The 17,296-nt window shown below is 42.1% G+C and overlaps 1 protein-coding gene across 1 annotated transcript in view; it reads right to left on the bottom strand.

The window, feature by feature from the left end:
- The window catches only part of LOC132887193 (NACHT, LRR and PYD domains-containing protein 12-like), an 81,372-nt gene that overhangs the window by 47,336 nt on the left and 16,740 nt on the right, over positions 1-17,296 (bottom strand). Inside the window, exons 3-6 of the mRNA XM_060922664.1 lie at positions 15,138-15,254; positions 14,322-14,376; positions 13,963-14,167; positions 10,692-12,468 (exon numbers count right to left, since the gene is read on the bottom strand). Coding sequence (XP_060778647.1) covers positions 10,692-12,468; positions 13,963-14,167; positions 14,322-14,376; positions 15,138-15,253 — 2,153 coding nt within the window. The 5' untranslated portion in view covers position 15,254. The remainder of the gene's footprint in view (positions 1-10,691; positions 12,469-13,962; positions 14,168-14,321; positions 14,377-15,137; positions 15,255-17,296) is intronic.

The following is a 17,296-nucleotide window of genomic DNA, read 5'->3' as shown; positions in this document are numbered from 1 at the left end:
TAACTCTCCACGTTCCTGACCCTCCTGATTGTGGTTGCTCATCTCAGCTAACCCCTCTCCACGTTCCCCGCCCTCCTCTATATGACTTTGGCCGGAGCTACTGCTAAGCACCACCACGCTACTGCTGCTAGTGCTAACACAGGGCAGTGCGTGTTCACTACTAGCAAATTCAGGGACAGGAGAAGGCAAAGTAAAAAATGAATCCAACTTTGGAAGTTTAGAGTTTGCCTCCTCTTTATTTTTCTTTTCCTTCCTCTTTTGTGCCCCACTTTTAAACATGCTGAATTCGTTTCTAGTAGACAACCAACAACCGCAACCAGGCATGCACCTTCCTTGTTTTGTTGTATGTCGTCAGACGGATGAGGACGTTTGGCAGCCTTTAGATCCTACCCATCATGCATTGCAGTTTTCTGCAAATTCCTCAAACGAAAAACAATTAAATACAAAAGGAACAGCTGAGTTTAGCTTGAAAACATGACAATTTATTATATTCTAAATTTGTTTAGGGATTTCACAGGTTTTTTTTATTTTTTTAACCATGATAAGAATGTGTAGCAAAAATGAGAGATATATCGGTCAACTAGTCTGTAATCATGTGAGAACTTGTAGGTTTCAAGGAATTTCCAATGAAATCACGTAAGGCACATTTATTGGGAGGGGCTGAATGTCAAAGGGTGGGGCTCTGTACGGCTAGGGGGAGGGCCCAAGGCCCAGGGGCAATGGCCCCGCCCGCCCCCCTTTAGCTCCGCCCCAGTACACTCTCTCTCTCTCTCACACACACACACAAGTCTCTCTCACTCACATATACACACACAGTACTCTCTCTCTCTCTCACTCACACACATACATACAGAGTAGTCTCTCTCTCTCTCACACACACACATACACACAGTCTCTCTCTCTCTCTCTCTCACTCACATACATACACACACATACACACAGTCTCTCTCTCTCTCTCTCACTCACATACATACACACACACACACACAGTACTCTCTCTTTCTCGCTCTCTCACACACACATACAGTACTCTCTCTTTCTCGCTCTCTCACACACACACAGTACTCTCTCTCTCTCTCTCTCTCTCTCTCACACACAGTAGGGGAGAGTGGGGAGGAGTGAGCCATGGGGAGAAGTGAACCACTTAAAATTTTTCTAAATTTAGCCAGGGTTTATCCCAGTTAACTTGTCATATGAAGTCACCAGGGAATTCCCCTGACTTCAACCCACAGTGGATGGAAGCCTGGCACCCTGCTCACAATAGGAGAACAAAAGTCTAAAATTCAAGGTAGTAAGTAAATATTTCACTTAACATGTTTTTTCATCCTATTGTCTAATAAACCAAGATAACAATCACATTGTTGTTGTTGTTTATTAGACATGTACTGTGGTATTGTGTGATGACATAACCTGGGCCACATCCTTCCGTTCAAATGTAGGTCGACATCAGAAGCAATGGCGGGTCGTTTTGGGAGGAGTGAGCCACACAGTGCATGGGAGGAGTGAGCCTAGGTTAGTTGGTTATTTGGCTAAGCGTGCCCATTACTAGTATCTCATTTCAGATTATTTTGGTGTTTCGCCTAAAGACAGGCCTCAGGTTTAATTATGTTTTATAGACTGTAATGCTGCTGTGCAAACATGTGTTCCTACAAAAAAAAAAAAAAACTTATAATAGCTGGACTTTTTTTGTTAAGATTTTAGATTTTTTTGATATCTTTACTGTTTTACAAGTTTTACAGTCTGATTTGTTTTTTTTTTAAATACATTTCATTTGTTACAGTTCAAATAAAAGTTTGTATTTCATGACAAATGTCATTTGTTCATGATTTCAAGCCAGTGGTCCAGTCCTCCCCATGGGGTGGTTCACACCTCCCTTAGATCGGGAGGAGTGAGCCATAAAATTAACAGGCTTTTTCTCCCATCTGTAGAACTGATGGTTGCACGATTAGTTGTACAACTTGGTTCGTGTTGCAACTACTCTGAATACCTTTCATTTGCATAGGATCATTTTAACTTCAGCCCTTTTATTTTGGCTAGGGGTCCAAAAATAAAAAAGCGGCTCACTCCTCCCCTCTCTCTCTCTCTCTCTCTCACACACTCTCACTCACACACACACACACACAGAGTACGCTGGCCCGTAGCCAGGGGGGATCGGAGGGTTCGTTCGATTCCCCCCCCCCGGACACACACGCCCCTCAAGATTACTCAAGATTTATTCATTTGTTCATGTCCGATGAATATACATTGAATCATATTTAAATTTACAATATCAAATCCAGACTAATCAAAAAAGAAAAGTAGACTAAGTGAGGACGAGTTAGAAAAACGGGTTCATTTCTCCTATGTTTATGTTTACACGTTTTGTTCAGACTGCTTTACACCCCAATCCAGTGGGTGGCGGTAATGCCCCCATTAGACCCCTTTCACTGACGTCACCCGAAACCGGAAGTAAACAAACCCTGCGCTCCATTAGAAGACCAACAAACTCGTGATTAGGGGGAAATAAAGGCAGCGCGCGGTATGTGAACCCACGAGGCACTTGGTTCATCATAAACCTACAATGGTAAACTTTTGTGCTGTGTTAGGGTTCCAACAAAGCTGATGGGAAAGGTGAAAAGAAGTCTTTCTACAGAATACCAGCTGTGATTGAGACACAAGCAAACCAAGGAGCTTTCTGCCGGGAGACAGAGAGAGGATTTAGCTGCTTTATGCAGAGCGGATCTGAATACTTCAAGTCTATTTTGTTCCTGGTAAGTCACTAGGCTAGAGTGTTGTAGAACATTTTTTTTAAATGTTTACTGAATAAAAACATCCTTAATTTTATCAAATATACTCTACTCTATATTTCATTTCTTTCTTTTGTTTTAATTTTCCTCCCTCCATCCCTCTTTGGATTTTAAATATAGTTTTTCCCCATGTCCAAATAATTCAAATATATGTAAATAAAAACAGATAAGTAGTAAATTAAAAATAAATTATGAAATAAAAAAACCCACTCTCCCTTGCCCCGAGTCTTATCATATGGGTCAAACCCATCAATCACAGCCAGTTTCTCCACATACCGTGCCCTTTCTGCAGCTGGTAATGTACTCACATAACCAGAATTATCAGCCATCGTGTCACTTTACTCTCGCTCGTACTTTGTTTTATATTGTGAGCAGGGCCGCTGACAGCTTTGGCTGGGTCCGGGACAAAATGCTCTGAATGGGCCACCCCCCCGGGCCAACACACACACACACACCTCTCTTATCCCAGTCTCTCCTCACTCCAACCCTTAAATGACAGGTATTCAAAAACAATTCAACCAGTCAACAACCATTTCATTTTAGCATTTCAACATTTTTACAGTTTTAACATTTTAACATTTCCTTAGTCTGCAACTATTCAGGTGCGAAATGCAATGCGCCGGACTTTTGTGCGTGCGTGCGTACTGTCCAGTGTGAAAAGCAGAGAACAACACACCGTTCGAGAAACGGCGGGATATGATTGCAGGCTAATGTGAATATTCTTAGCTTCAATCAGATATATGAAACACAATGTTATTAAGCCGTTGTGGTTATGAAATGATTCAATGCCCTGTGCGTTTGATATGGTGTTCAGTGTGACTTGCTCTCCCCTCGTTTGTAACATGAATTGCGTGCCACGCATGCCTTGGTTGGGGTTACTTTACGGGGCTGGAAAAAGTTGGCTGTGTCTTACCCAGTGATGGGAATAACGGCGTTAGAAATAAACAGCGTTACTAACGGCGTTACTTTTTTTAGTAACGAGTAATCTAACTAATTACTTTTTAAATCGTTATAACACTGTTCCCGTTACTTACAATAAAATACTATGCGTTACTTTATTAAAGCTGTTCTCATCTGGCACGCTGCTCGCTCAGCCTTTCTTTACTCTGCTTTCGTGTGGGGCGGGGAGACGCGAGACAACGGCACAGTAAGCCAATCAGAGTAGATTTGGACAACATAAGTAGGTAGGCCACGCCTACTGCACTACTGCGCGCTCTTTCAATCGGAAGAGACAGCGATGGCGAGCGGTCAGCCCAGCACTGCGCTTTCACATTGGAAACACAGCCATTACTTTTCATTACTTGAAATAAAAGGCAAAAGTGTTTACATGCAATGCACATTATGTCGAGGAACAAAGCGTTTGTCCTCATCAGTGGCCAGTAATTAGTAACATAATTTTAATAACTACAAAAATATATTACATTTGATAGATGTCTTATCTCACATTGTCCCACAAAAATATTAATATAGTGTAGATAACGTTACTAATTGGTTCTGTTAAGTGTCCATTTCAGTCATTAAACACATTTAACATTCACTTTTATTATGATTACACTAATTGAATTTCATTTTTTTTTTTGAGGGGGAACAAAATGTAACGGAATAATTACTTTCCCTGGTAATTAGTTACTTTTATGACAAAGTAACTCCGTTACTAACTCGGTTACTTTTTGGGAAAAGTAACTAGTAACTATAACTAATTACTTTTTGAAAGTAACGTGCCCAACACTGGTCTTACCTGGCTCAGCTGCCCCACTGCCTTTGCTAGTACCTGCTGCATCATCCGAATCTTTTTTTAAAATATTTATGCAGTGAGCCCCTGAGTCTCTTGGTTTCTTCCTCTCTTTTTTTCTCTTTTCTTTTCTGTGCTCCTGACTTGTGCATGTTGGCAAATGGCACGCACCCTGATTGTCGAAGCGCTATGATCGAACGATGTTGTTTTTTTCCCCTTAATCAAAGAGTCAGACCAAACCATTTTTGCATTGGGGTGGTAGGGGGGTCTTGACACCTTTTTCAAAGACAATAAAGGCAAAAGATCTAGAAATCATTTATTGAATGCAAATATAGCACATTTCTCCCCCAAATCAACACATTTTGAAATGAAATAAAATAATTGCAACTTCACGAGAGCCCAGTTCTGCCCCCCCCCCCCCCCCATTCCTGGGCCCGGGACAACATACCCGTTTGTCCCCCCCTGTCGGCGGGCCTGATTGTATGTATGTATGTATGTATGTATGCATGTACTTGGTCTTCCAATATGGCGCCCTAGCACAATCTCGCGGTACGGTGACGTCACGCGGTAGCCCTGGATAGAAGAGAAAATGGGGAAAAAAGAAGATAAAGACAGAAAATGCAAGAAATCTGCTGCTACTTTGTCCCAAAATATTGGCGCCATGTTCCAAAAAAGGGCCAAAATGGGTAAGGTGCTGAGTGCAGGACTTTTGTTTTTCTTTTGTTTACAACAGTAGTGGTAGATCGATCTGTCAGAGTGATCAGTGGGGGTGGGGGGTAGCGTCAGCCCGTCCGTCAGTCTATGTGTGTCAGTGACACGCACACACACAGAGATGAGTTAGGTGGCTCTATGGCTATGTACTAGTAGCATCGGACCTGGGGCTGCTTTTATTTTTTTTCAGCTTGGGAAATTGGAGCTGTGGTGTGGTGTGAAGACAGTAAAATGCGAGACTTTAAGAGCACGTGTTTTTCAGTCGTCATGGTAACATGGCATCATGGTAACATGACGCCCTGTCAGTGGTTTGGCATTTGGATCAGAGTGAAAAGAAACGTGTGCACTAGCTGAAAAATGAAAATGTTCAGACCAGTGTGTGTGAAAACACCCACTGTTGCTGCATTTGGGCAATTTTAAATTAATTGTCCTTATAGGGCTGTGCGATATTATTTCAATCTCAGCATTACTTGAAACATTTATCTCAATTAGAAATTGTTTTTTATGCTAAAGCATGGGCAGATCAGGAGTGTTCTGATGCCATAAACAACAACAGAGACAGACAGTGAAGGAGAGCAACAACAGACAACTGAGGTGAGCAACAGAGACAGACAATGAAGTCACAGCACAATTGTAGGAAGATAACAATAATAAGTTAGACAACAGAGAACTTATAACGAATAAAAAAATGTCTAAATTAGAAGATTTGAAGTGTGCTTGTGTATTTGGGGGGTACGGGAGTAGGGCGCCAGATGAAGTCCACTTTTGGGGAAAAAAGATCCCCCCCCCCTCCACAATGCTGGCTACGGGCCTGGTACTCACACACACATGCAGTTCTCTCTCTCTCTCTCACACACACACACACACACACACACACACACACACACAGTACTCTCTTTCTCTCTCTCACACACACACACACACACTACTCTCTCACACACACAGTTCTCTCGCTCACACGCGCGCGCGCGTGCGCACACAGTACTCTCTCTCTCACACACACACACACAGTACTCTCTTTCTCTCTCACACACACAGTACTCTCTTTCTCTCTCACACACAGTACTCTCTTTCTCTCTCACACACACAGTACTCTCTCTCTCACACACACACAGTACTCTCTCTCTCACACACACACAGTACTCTCTCTCTCACACACACACACACAGTACTCTCTTTCTCTCTCACACACACAGTACTCTCTTTCTCTCTCACACACACAGTACTCTCTTTCTCTCTCACACACACAGTACTCTCTCTCTCACACACACACAGTACTCTCTCTCTCTCTCACACACACACAGTACTCTCTCTCTCTCTCTCTCTCTCTCACACACACACACACACACCTCTCTCTCTCTCTCTCTCTCACACACACTGAAAAAAGGGAAATATCGGGTCTTTAAATTTCCAAAAATGAAGTGAGTAAATGCAACACAATTAATTTATATTCTGCTTGTGAACATGGATTAATCAAGTAGACTTCAGTTGTTTATAGAGAATGCTGAATGTAATAATTTATTTCTTGTTGATTGAAATTTATTGAATTAAAAAAACAAACTCTGAATACGTTCAAATGTCGCCAGAAAGTGTCGTTAACAACTCCGGAGCAGAAGGTGGACCGATAAGTTGGAGGCCAAATAAGCCAAGAAGACCTGCAAGCCCACGAAAATTATGGACAAGTCTCCATTTTCTTCAGCAACAAGTCACCGTGGAGAGAAGAAGAGTGAAAGATGAATAGTAAGGCCGGTTTTCTTATAAAGGCGCTCTAGCCGCCTTCCCTTGGCCTTCATGGCCCTAAGTTCAGAGGTGAACCAAGGAGAGGCGCAATTTTAATGTTATACTTCCGTCCTACGATGTCTCGCACAGGTCTCAGCGAATGTCGTTTACGGCCATTGCTTTGACATATGGACTGATATATTACAGAGCATATTTCAAACACTCATAACTTGCTATAGCAGCGACAAAATGGCGATCAAAAATGCATTCCTACATTTAATAAAATGACATAAATAGTATTTTGATGATTAAAAAAATTTGCCTTCAGTTCTCCTTTAAAGCTACAGCGCGCAACTTCTGTTGACCCCTAGAGGAATTCAACATAATTACAAAAACCCTACCGGCGCTTCCACGTCGTGTCTGGCAGTATAGGCTGTGGTCACACACACACGTAGACAAATTAACTTAAAGGTAGAATAAATGGTTCTCAAGAACAATTGTGCAATACACTTTTTGTCAAACTCAGTAAATATCTCCTCATGGTCCGCCAGCTGTCTGATCTGTGTGTGCACTGAAAAAGAATCCAGTGTTCATACACAACCATGGTTCTGTAACTGGGCAACAAAGTGGCTTGGACCGAGCCTCACAACATTATTTCAGCCAATCAGCAGGTGCGTTCACAGTGTGTTCTCATGGAACAGATAATGCTTCCATTTTATTAAATGTTTATATAATGTTCTGCTGTAGTTACTTGTTCTTGTCTTTAAATTTACCTTCATTCTAACTTTCACCTTACCTAGATCTACAGTGTCACTATTTTATGTTTATTCTTTTCTTGATTGGGCTTGGTGAAAAGGTTTGATTTGCCTAATTTTGGTTTACCTACCTTTTGTCTGTTTTGGACAGAGCATGGATCAAAACACCATCAGTGAGGCCATTGAAGACACCACCATTGGGATTTATGTTCTTAAAGAACATGCTTCAAGTGATGAAGCAGAGGACATTGGCATTGTTCTTGAAGGCATCAAGGTGTTACAAGATCTTGATAATGTAGCATTAGCTGTTGCTATGCTGTTCGGACTGATGTATGCACTGAACCTCAGCTACCCTACTGACCTCCGCTACACTTTTGAGGTCATCCAAAAGATTTGGATGGAACTGGATGGAGGTAAACTTTCCAACAAAGCACTTGCTCTGAAAAACAGGCTCTCAGTCAACGGCTCAGACTGATTTCTGTTGTGTATCCACTTTTGTGTGCGTGTGTGTGTTTATTTCTCAGTGATGAGTTTATGCAGGGTTGATTACTTTTTGTTTGTAAATCCACTTTGATTTGTCAAAATTGTCAGCTGTGTAAAATGGTGTTCACAGGGTTAACCCTCATGGTAAATTTTTTTTTATTTTTTACGAAGCACTAGAGCTTATTTTCCTTATTCAGTTTGTGGCATGTTTGGCTTACGTCAATAAAATACTGTTATTGTTTTGTATTCACTCTTGAGGATGCACTGTTGTGCTGTACTAACAGTTCACAGTATTTTTTTAACATACTATGATAAGTTTATACTGTATCTGCTGTGTGTTTTTATGCTGAATTTACTGTCTGGCAACTGCACGGAGTCCTTCTGTTCAGGTAAAATGTGTGATCTGTAAAGTTTAAGGATCAATACAGTTAACGTTTAATCCAGAACCCTGAATCTTTGTTTTTTGTCAGTGCAATTTTTTTTTTATATTTGATTTTTGTATTTGCACAAACTTTAAATACAAAACAATTTGGCTGGCTTTAACAAATAAAGTTAAATTTAGAGACCTAACTTGGGTTGTAAGGACATCATAAAATTGCTTTGAAGTTACATAATACCTTTAAATAATATTAGCATTCACAAATCAAGTTAGTTACATTTAACAATCTGGTATCCTGAACATGATGATATCACTTTAACATTACTCCATGAATTGGCATTGCAATAGTTAAAAAAAAAAGTTAAATCAACTTGATTCTTTTAAATAGTCAAACATGATTGAAATATTTTGGTTTAACAAGTAATAATTACATCCATCCATCCATTATCTGTAGCCGCTTATCCTGTCCTACAGGGTCACAGGCGAGCTGAAGCCCATCCCAGTTAACTATGAGTGAGAGGCGGGGTACACCCTGGACAAGTCGCCAGGTCATCGCAGGGCTGACACACATAGGCCAAGTTTACATTAGACCGTATCTGTGTCGTTTTCTTCGCGGATGCACTGTCCGTTTACATTAAAACGCCTGGAAACGCCGCGAAACGGGAATCCGCCAGGGTCCACGTATTCAATCCAGATAGTGTCTGGTCCGGTGCTGTGTGAACATTGAGGATACGCTGTGCTGAGCTCTAGCTGGCGTCGTCATTGGACAACGTCACTGTGACGTCCACCTTCCTGATTCGCTGGCATTGGTCATGTGACGCGACTGCTGAAAAACGGCGCGGACTTCCGCCTTGTATCACCTTTCATTAAAGAGTATAAAAGTATGAAAATACTGCAAATACTGATGCAAATACTGCCCATTGTGTAGTTATGATTGTCTTTAGGCTTGCCATCCTTCCACTTACAAGTGGTAAGTGACGCGCATGCCCGACATGCACTGGGATCACACACACAGCGGCTCAGTCCCGAATCACTGCTCGTGCGCTTCACTCGCGCGCTCTGTGAGCTGCGCAGGGCCGGAGTGCGCACCCTCCAGAGGGCACTCACTGTTCAGGGCGAAGTGATTTGGAGCGCAGAATGCCTGCGGAGCCAAGCGTATCCGTGTATTCGCGTTGCTGTGTGCACGCTAATCGTTTTAAAAATGTTAATCTGATGATCCGCTGATACGGTCTAATGTAAACCCCACCATAGACACAGACAACCATTCACACTCACATTCACACCTATGGTCAATTTAGAGCCACCAATTAACCTAACCTGCATGTCTTTGGACTGTGGGGGAAACCGGAGCACCCGGAGGAAACCCACACAGACACGGGGAGAACATGCAAACTCCACACAGAAAGGCCCTTGTCAGCCGCTGGGCTTGAACCCAGGACCTTCTTGCTGTGAGGCGACAGCGCTAACCACTACACCACCCTGCTGCCCCAAAAGTAATAATTCATTGAAAAAAAGAAGGAAATGATGTCAGTCATACACATTCTGATCATGTGGGACCGATGTATACATTAAAATCAAGTAAATGCAAAGGATTTTTTTTTTCAGTGCACAGTGTGTTAGTGTCATTTGGTTTGGTTAGTTTCACACTGCACTGATTTTCCAGAGCACCAAACTGTTTGTCCATGAGGGAGTTCTCTGATTGCTCAGGAGTTTGTCAGGGTGGGGTTTGATGGACACTTCTTATTGGGCTTGTTTTACTGCTGGAGGTCAAGATTTTGGGAAAAATATGATGTAATTATTTGAACTGAACAAAGTTGTGTGTTGAGTTTCAAACAGACAGTAAAACAGTTGGTGTGTATCATTCTCTGCTCACACACACACCTCTGATTTCTGGGGGTTTGGAGTGGACCTGAGTACAGGTGGTGTGTTCACGTGTGTCAGAAGGTTGGTTTAATAACCTGTTAGTGTAAAAAGTGAAACCATCTCCTGTAAAAGTACCAGAGGTTTGTTTAAAGAAGATTAGAGTCACTATTAACAAGCATTAATCTAAACACTGCAGTTCAGCGTGACATTAAAATAACAAACCATGCAGTAATACATTTATAAATAAAAATAAAAACACTCACTCAGCTTTTCTGGAGGCTTTGACCACTGGCAGCAGCTTCAGAAGACATTCATCTGATGAGTCATATTTCCTCAAATTAAACTCATCCAGCTCCTGTTCTGAGTTCAGTAACACAAACACCAGAGCTGACCACTGAGCAGGAGAGAGTCTGACTCCACTGAGACGACTGAAATCATCTCTGTTCAGGTAACGTTGTACTTCCTGCACTAGAGAATGATCATTCAGTTCATTCAGACAGTGGAACAGATTGATGGATTTCTCTGGAGATGGATTCTCCCTGATCTTCTCCTTGATGTACTCGACTGTTTCCTGTTTGCTGTGATATCTACTTCCTGTCTGGGGCAGTAGGTCTCGTAAGAGAGTCTGATTGGACTCCAGTGAGAGACCCAGAAGGAAGCGGAGGAACAGGTCCAGGTGTCCATTCTCACTCTGTAAGGCCTTGTTCACTGCACTCTTGAGAAAATCAGACGTGTTTGACTTTCTTAAGAAATTAAAAAGCCCAGTCCTTTGATCCATGAGCACATTTCCCTTACTAAAATTAAAACAGAGAAAAACGTATAAAGCAGCCAGAAACTCCTGAACGCTCAGATGTACGAAGCTGAACACCTTCCCCAGGTGAAGCCCAAACTCCTCTCTGAAGATTTGGGTACACACTCCTGAGTACACTGACACTTCTCTCACATCAATGCCACACTCTCTCAGGTCTTCCTCATAGAAGATCAGGTTTCCTTTCTCCAGCTGTTGGAAAGCCAGTTTTCCCAGTGCCAGGATACTCGCTCTGGTCTGCTGAGGATCAGGCTCACATTTCTGATGGTACTTTTGGTCCTTGTGTTTGATCTGAAAGATCAGGAAGCGTGTGAACATTTGAGTCAGAGTCTTGGGGATCTCTCCACTCTCTGCTTCACCCAACATTCTCTCGAGAACAGTGGCTGAGATCCAGCAGAAGACTGGGATGTGGCACATGATGTAGAGGCTTCTTGAAGATGTCATGTGTGTGATGATTCTATTAGCCAGGCTCTGATCACTGATCCTCTTCCTGAAGTACTCCTCTTTCTGAGGATCACTGAACCCTCGTACCTCTGTTACCTGGTCTACACACTCAGGAGGGATCTGATTGGCTGCTCCTGGTCGAGAGGTTATCCAGAGGAGAGCAGAGGGAAGCAGATTCCCCTTGATGAGGTTTGTCAGCAGCACATCCACTGAGGCCGACTCTGTCACATCACACAATCTCTCACTGTTCTGGAAATTTAGAGGAAGTCGACACTCATCCAGACCATCAAAGATCAACAGGACTTTGTTCATATCACAGTCTATTAATCGAAATTCTTTCATTTCTGGGAAAAAGTGATGAAGAAGATTCATCAGACTGAGATTTTTCTCCTTCATCAGATTCAGCTCTCTAAAGGGAAGTGGGAACATGAAGGTGACCTCCTGATTTGCTTCTCCTTCAGTCCAGTCCAGAATGAACTTCTGCACAGAGACTGTTTTTCCAATTCCAGCAACTCCTTTAGTCAGCACACTTCTGATGGACGTGTCTTTAAAGAGATCATTACATTTGATGGGTGTCTCCTGTGTTGCTGGTCTCCTGGATGCTGTCTCAATCTGTCTCACCTCATGTTCTTTATTGACGTCTCCACTCCACCCCTCTGTGATGTAGAGCTCTGTGTAGATCTCATTCAGAAGAGCTGAGCTTCCATGCTGTGAGATTCCTTCCTTAACTCTTTTAAACTTCTCTCTCAGGTTGGATTTCAGCTTTTGCTGATACACAGAGATGAGTTCTGGGAAACAAAGTAATAACATCTTTTCATGCAAAATCACTGAGAACAATATAAATTAAATATTGATGTGCGTTCCTGATTAATGTATAGAATTTAGATGGAAAATATAGGCATTGTAAAATAAAACTAATTTCAGAGTTCTATTGGCCCTTTTCCACTACCCTTTTTCAGCTCACTTCAGCTCGCTTCAGCTCACTTCAGCCCGACACGGCTCGCGTTTCGACTACCAAAAACCAGCACGACTCAGCTCGTTTCAGCCCTGCTTAGCCCCTAAAACTCGCACCGTTTTGGAGTGGGGCTGAAGCGAGCCAAACCGTGCCGACTGAGGTTGGGGGCGTGAGCAGACACTCCCCTGTGCACTGATTGGTGAGGAGGAGTGTCCTCACATGCCCACACACGCCCCGCGAGCGCGCTGGGATCTGTAAACACCGCAAACCCGGAAGAAGAAAAATTATGAATTACGAGAATTTCTGAAGCCTTATGCGCCTCGCCTCATCTATACGCTCTTGCCAGTATCTGTTGGTGTTGTAGGTGACAACAAGCCACAGCACCAAGACCAGCAATACTAACGACTCCATGTTTATTGTTTACTATTCGGGTCGTGAGACTACCGCTTAAAAGCTCACTGAATCAGTGACATACAGAGCATCGTGGACGAGTTCGCGGAGCGCAAGGCTCGCCGTATGCCCTTCAAATAATGCGCGCAGTAGGCTATTGATGTTTTATTATGAGCCATGTACAGTATGTCGCCGAATGTTTTTTTGTTTGAGTTACATGTTCGTTTGAAGGACTTAATGTACAAAATAACATAGTTGCACCCCGTAGTGTTGAAATTGGTAAACACAGTGCATTCAGTGAGGTTTGCACCGCCCTCCTTTTATTTCTGACTCTTCCTGTCACCACTCTGAGCGCTCATTCGTATGCCCTTCAAATAATGTGCGCAGTATAGGCTATTGATGTTTTATTATGAGCCATGTACAGTATCCTAATGTTTTTTGTTTCTGAGTTACATGTTCGTTTGAAGGACTTGATGTACTAAATAACATAGTTGCACCCGGTAGTGTTGAAATTGGTAAACACCGCAGTTGCGGACATTTTGTAACCTAAAATGATGTTATGATAAGCTTTAATAAAATGCCCGGTCCTTTGCCCCGCCCCCGGCCGGGCTCTGACTTGTTCCGCCACTGTCACTGATGTCACTGTTTGCGCTGCTTAACGACATCACGTGACGTCCACCCACTTTCGCTAACTCCACCCAATGTGTCCACCCACTTCCAGCCAGCACGGTTCAGCGCGGTTGTAGTCGAAATGCAACTTCAATAGCCCCGCTCAGCCCGACTCAGCTCGACTCGGCACGGCACGGCTCAGCCGCGTTTGTAGTGGAAAAGCGGCATAATATCACTGACTTATTCAGCTTGATAAATTTAATATGACGTATTTAAATATGAACCAAACTGAAGGAGATAAAATAAAGTGATGACTCAGAGCTCTTACTGTAGTGCAGTGTGTGAGCGAGATCTGTGTGGTTCATGTTCTTCAGGAAGTGCAGTGTGATCTTCAGCACTCCCTCTCTGACACTGCTCTGATCCTCCTCATCCTCCACCTCCCTCTCAGAGCATGCTGGGGAATCTGGACTCAGGAGCTTCTTAAACCTCTTCAGCTCCTTCTGGATCACACTGATGACTTTGTGTTCCAGCTCCTGGTGAGAAACACACAGGAACAGATCCCAATATTATAATGTTACACAGTGAGAGAGGATTTATTTCAGGAAAAGAAGAAAAGTCAGTTACAACTGAAATTGTGTCTGATTACCCATAATGCTGCTGTATGTGGATAAAACTGTACACACACACCTTGAATATGGACTCCAGCTGCTTTCTGCTGATGTTTGATTTCTTCTTTTGTGGTCTGTGAACAAACAAAACACATGCTGGAATATGGACTATATGTATCATAGCTGTACAACACACACTCATAAATACAGAGACAGATATTTAACACTCTCCTCTTAACACAATACACTGAGTTCAGGATTTCCTCACTGACACACACACATTTAGAAACAAATGTTTGAATGAATGCAGACATCCCAAGTCTCCCGGAAGTTCCGGGAGTCTCCCGCAGACTGATAGTGGCTCCCTGATGCCTGCAAATTGGATAATATCTCCCAGAATCTAGAGCAAGGGAGCAAGAGCGTGCACGCGAAACATTAATGTCTGCATCGCGCATATGACGGAGTGTGCAAGGGAGAGCGAGAGAGACTGCATGTGTGCCTGTTCATGCAGCGCATGCTAGACAAAGAGCATCCTGATTGGTTTACAGACATCCCAACCTGCAGAACCCCCCGATGGGAAAAAAGTCATGCGGCATCTCCCTGAAATGAGTTTCTGCAGGTTGGGATGTCTGTGAATGAATGAAATAGTGATATAGTGATTAATGTCCCAGGTGTAAATGTTCTCGTGTAGCACCACAGACCCTCCAGCTCAGGGACTGCAGGCTGAACTGAACTCTTCCAGCAGTTTTCCTCACTGCCAGTCTGAGAGTTGCAGCACTGCACAGTTTAGTGTTTTACTGCTTCAACACCTGATAAAGCTCATGAAGGGCTTCACAATGACACCAGTGAGTTTGATCAGGTGGAACAGTGCTGTAAAACACCTCACTATACTGACCTCAGATCAGCAGGACTGTCTCTGTCTCTGAAGTTAGCTGGATGGTCCATTGACCAGTCACTCTTCATGGACACACAGCTGGGTTCTGGTGAGTCTGATCTCTTTCCCTCCATCATTCTACAACACAGATATTATTACAGATACAAATTAAGGGAAATGTACATGCTAATATAATATGGAGTGGATATGGATGACTGTATATCCAGTTTGAATTAACACAGAACCTCTTCAACAATCTTAGTCTAATAAGCAGAAAGTAACACAAGGCTTCTGTATAAAAATAAAACAAAGCCTTATAAAAGCCAGCAATTCAAAGCTGAGGAACATTTATGAAAAGTGACATTAAATGCCTTATTTGGTTTCAGATGATCCATCTGTCTCCACTGTGATTAGTTTTAATCTCATGTCCTCATGTCTCACGTATTTATACAGACCCCTCTGAAAGCGCTGGAACAGCAAGGGCACTTCTTCTGTTTTTCTCATTTACTTTAAGACTATATGTCCCAAAACTTTTGCTCACATAACCATTGGGTGGTCTGCCTCCAAAGGTGTCATGTTCTGTTGCTGAACACATCGAGATGTAAAGATCAGGAAATGAAGCTGAAATTCTGATCTATTGGCTCATATTCATCTTTTTGATCTCAAACCCAAATGTGTTCGGTGTAAAGCAGAAACAAAATAATTGTTCTTGCTGTTCCAATCGACCCCTTGGGCATGACATCACGCATCATGTGATAATTCCACCTGGGGGACAAACAGACAGCACCTTTCGTGTAAGCAAGGTTTAATCTGTTTTAAGAGAGAATGCACAGAAAAATCGAGCAAACGGCGGCCACAAGCCACAACATTCTCAATTTTGTGAAAAAAATCAAGAATTTTGATTTCATCATCACACGGGCTGAAAATAAGGTAAAATCCCAAAACTTGGCTCACAGAGTAAAATTCTGGCTTCCGATTCCTCACTCGACACCATATTTGTTTAAACCAGATATTAAACACTTCATCTCTTTAGATTTCCGGATTAAGAGGATGTTTGTGACAGCAATCAAGGACATTCTTTCAGGACCACTTGACAACAAGGCAATTTCCTGGCAAATGAAAAATCGAATTTTCTTCTCGAGCTCACTTTTCAAATGAGTTCAAATTAAGGTTATACCTTCTGGAGATGTCCTATTTTAGCAATATGCAAAAATTATGCTGGCTTTTTGACCGAGAGGTTAAAAAAGTTATACCTGAATCTGATGGAATTCAACGTAAATGAACGAGAACATGACCATTTGGTGACCCTGCTGTGTGATGCTGTCAACTCAAACTGACTTATTTCTAAAAAAAAAAAAACAGCTACAACTCAGAACGAATATCTCGCTTTTTAACATGTTTGAGGTCTGAATAAAAGCTTCCCGGTACTATTGAAATTCTGTGCAATCCAGTGGTTCTACAAACATATAAGTAGACGGTAGTTTAGTGAAGACTTTCTGCTCGTACCGAAATGTCAAAACACCCGCTTGAATACTTGTTGATATCAAACACTCATCAGAAACTGTCTTCAAAGCCGTAGATGAGAAATCTGCACTGGCATTCCTTAAATAATAAGTGGACAATAGTGTAAAACTCCATTCTTTGATTATGATTTGAGTCTTTGCTTGCAATCTGTGCAATCGGTGATTCTACAGGAGCTGTCAAGAATTCAGTGAACTGTAGCTGATAAAGGTAATAACACAGGTGGTGACTGCGTGACATTTGCCAACATTTGAGCCTTTAGATTTCATTGATAAAACTGAATATGTGTCACTCAGCTGAGATTTTTAGAGGGTCAATGATGTGACAACTTTTTTTGTGTTCCTATGGTTTAGTTACATTTAAAAAGGTTAAAATTTGAAAATAAACTCACAAATTACTTGAATACATTCTCTTTTTGAAGACCTAGTCTAAAATTTCTGGATTTGATCAATTTTTAGAGAATATTCAGGGGATAATGGTAAAAATGTCAATGTGGTGTAACCATAAAAACTTTGTACCAAATACTTAAACATGTTCAAAAAAGGTGAAATTATCAATAAAACGCATTATCAACTAGTTTGGCATAATCCTACATTTGTGTTGTTTAACAATGAATAAAATAAATGGAACACCATTGTACTGAATATTATAACTAATTT

Source organism: Neoarius graeffei, chromosome 5, assembly GCF_027579695.1.
Source record: "Neoarius graeffei isolate fNeoGra1 chromosome 5, fNeoGra1.pri, whole genome shotgun sequence".
NCBI lineage: Eukaryota > Metazoa > Chordata > Actinopteri > Siluriformes > Ariidae > Neoarius > Neoarius graeffei.
Note: the sequence above shows the minus strand (reverse complement) of the source record. Positions and strands in the feature narration are given on the sequence as shown.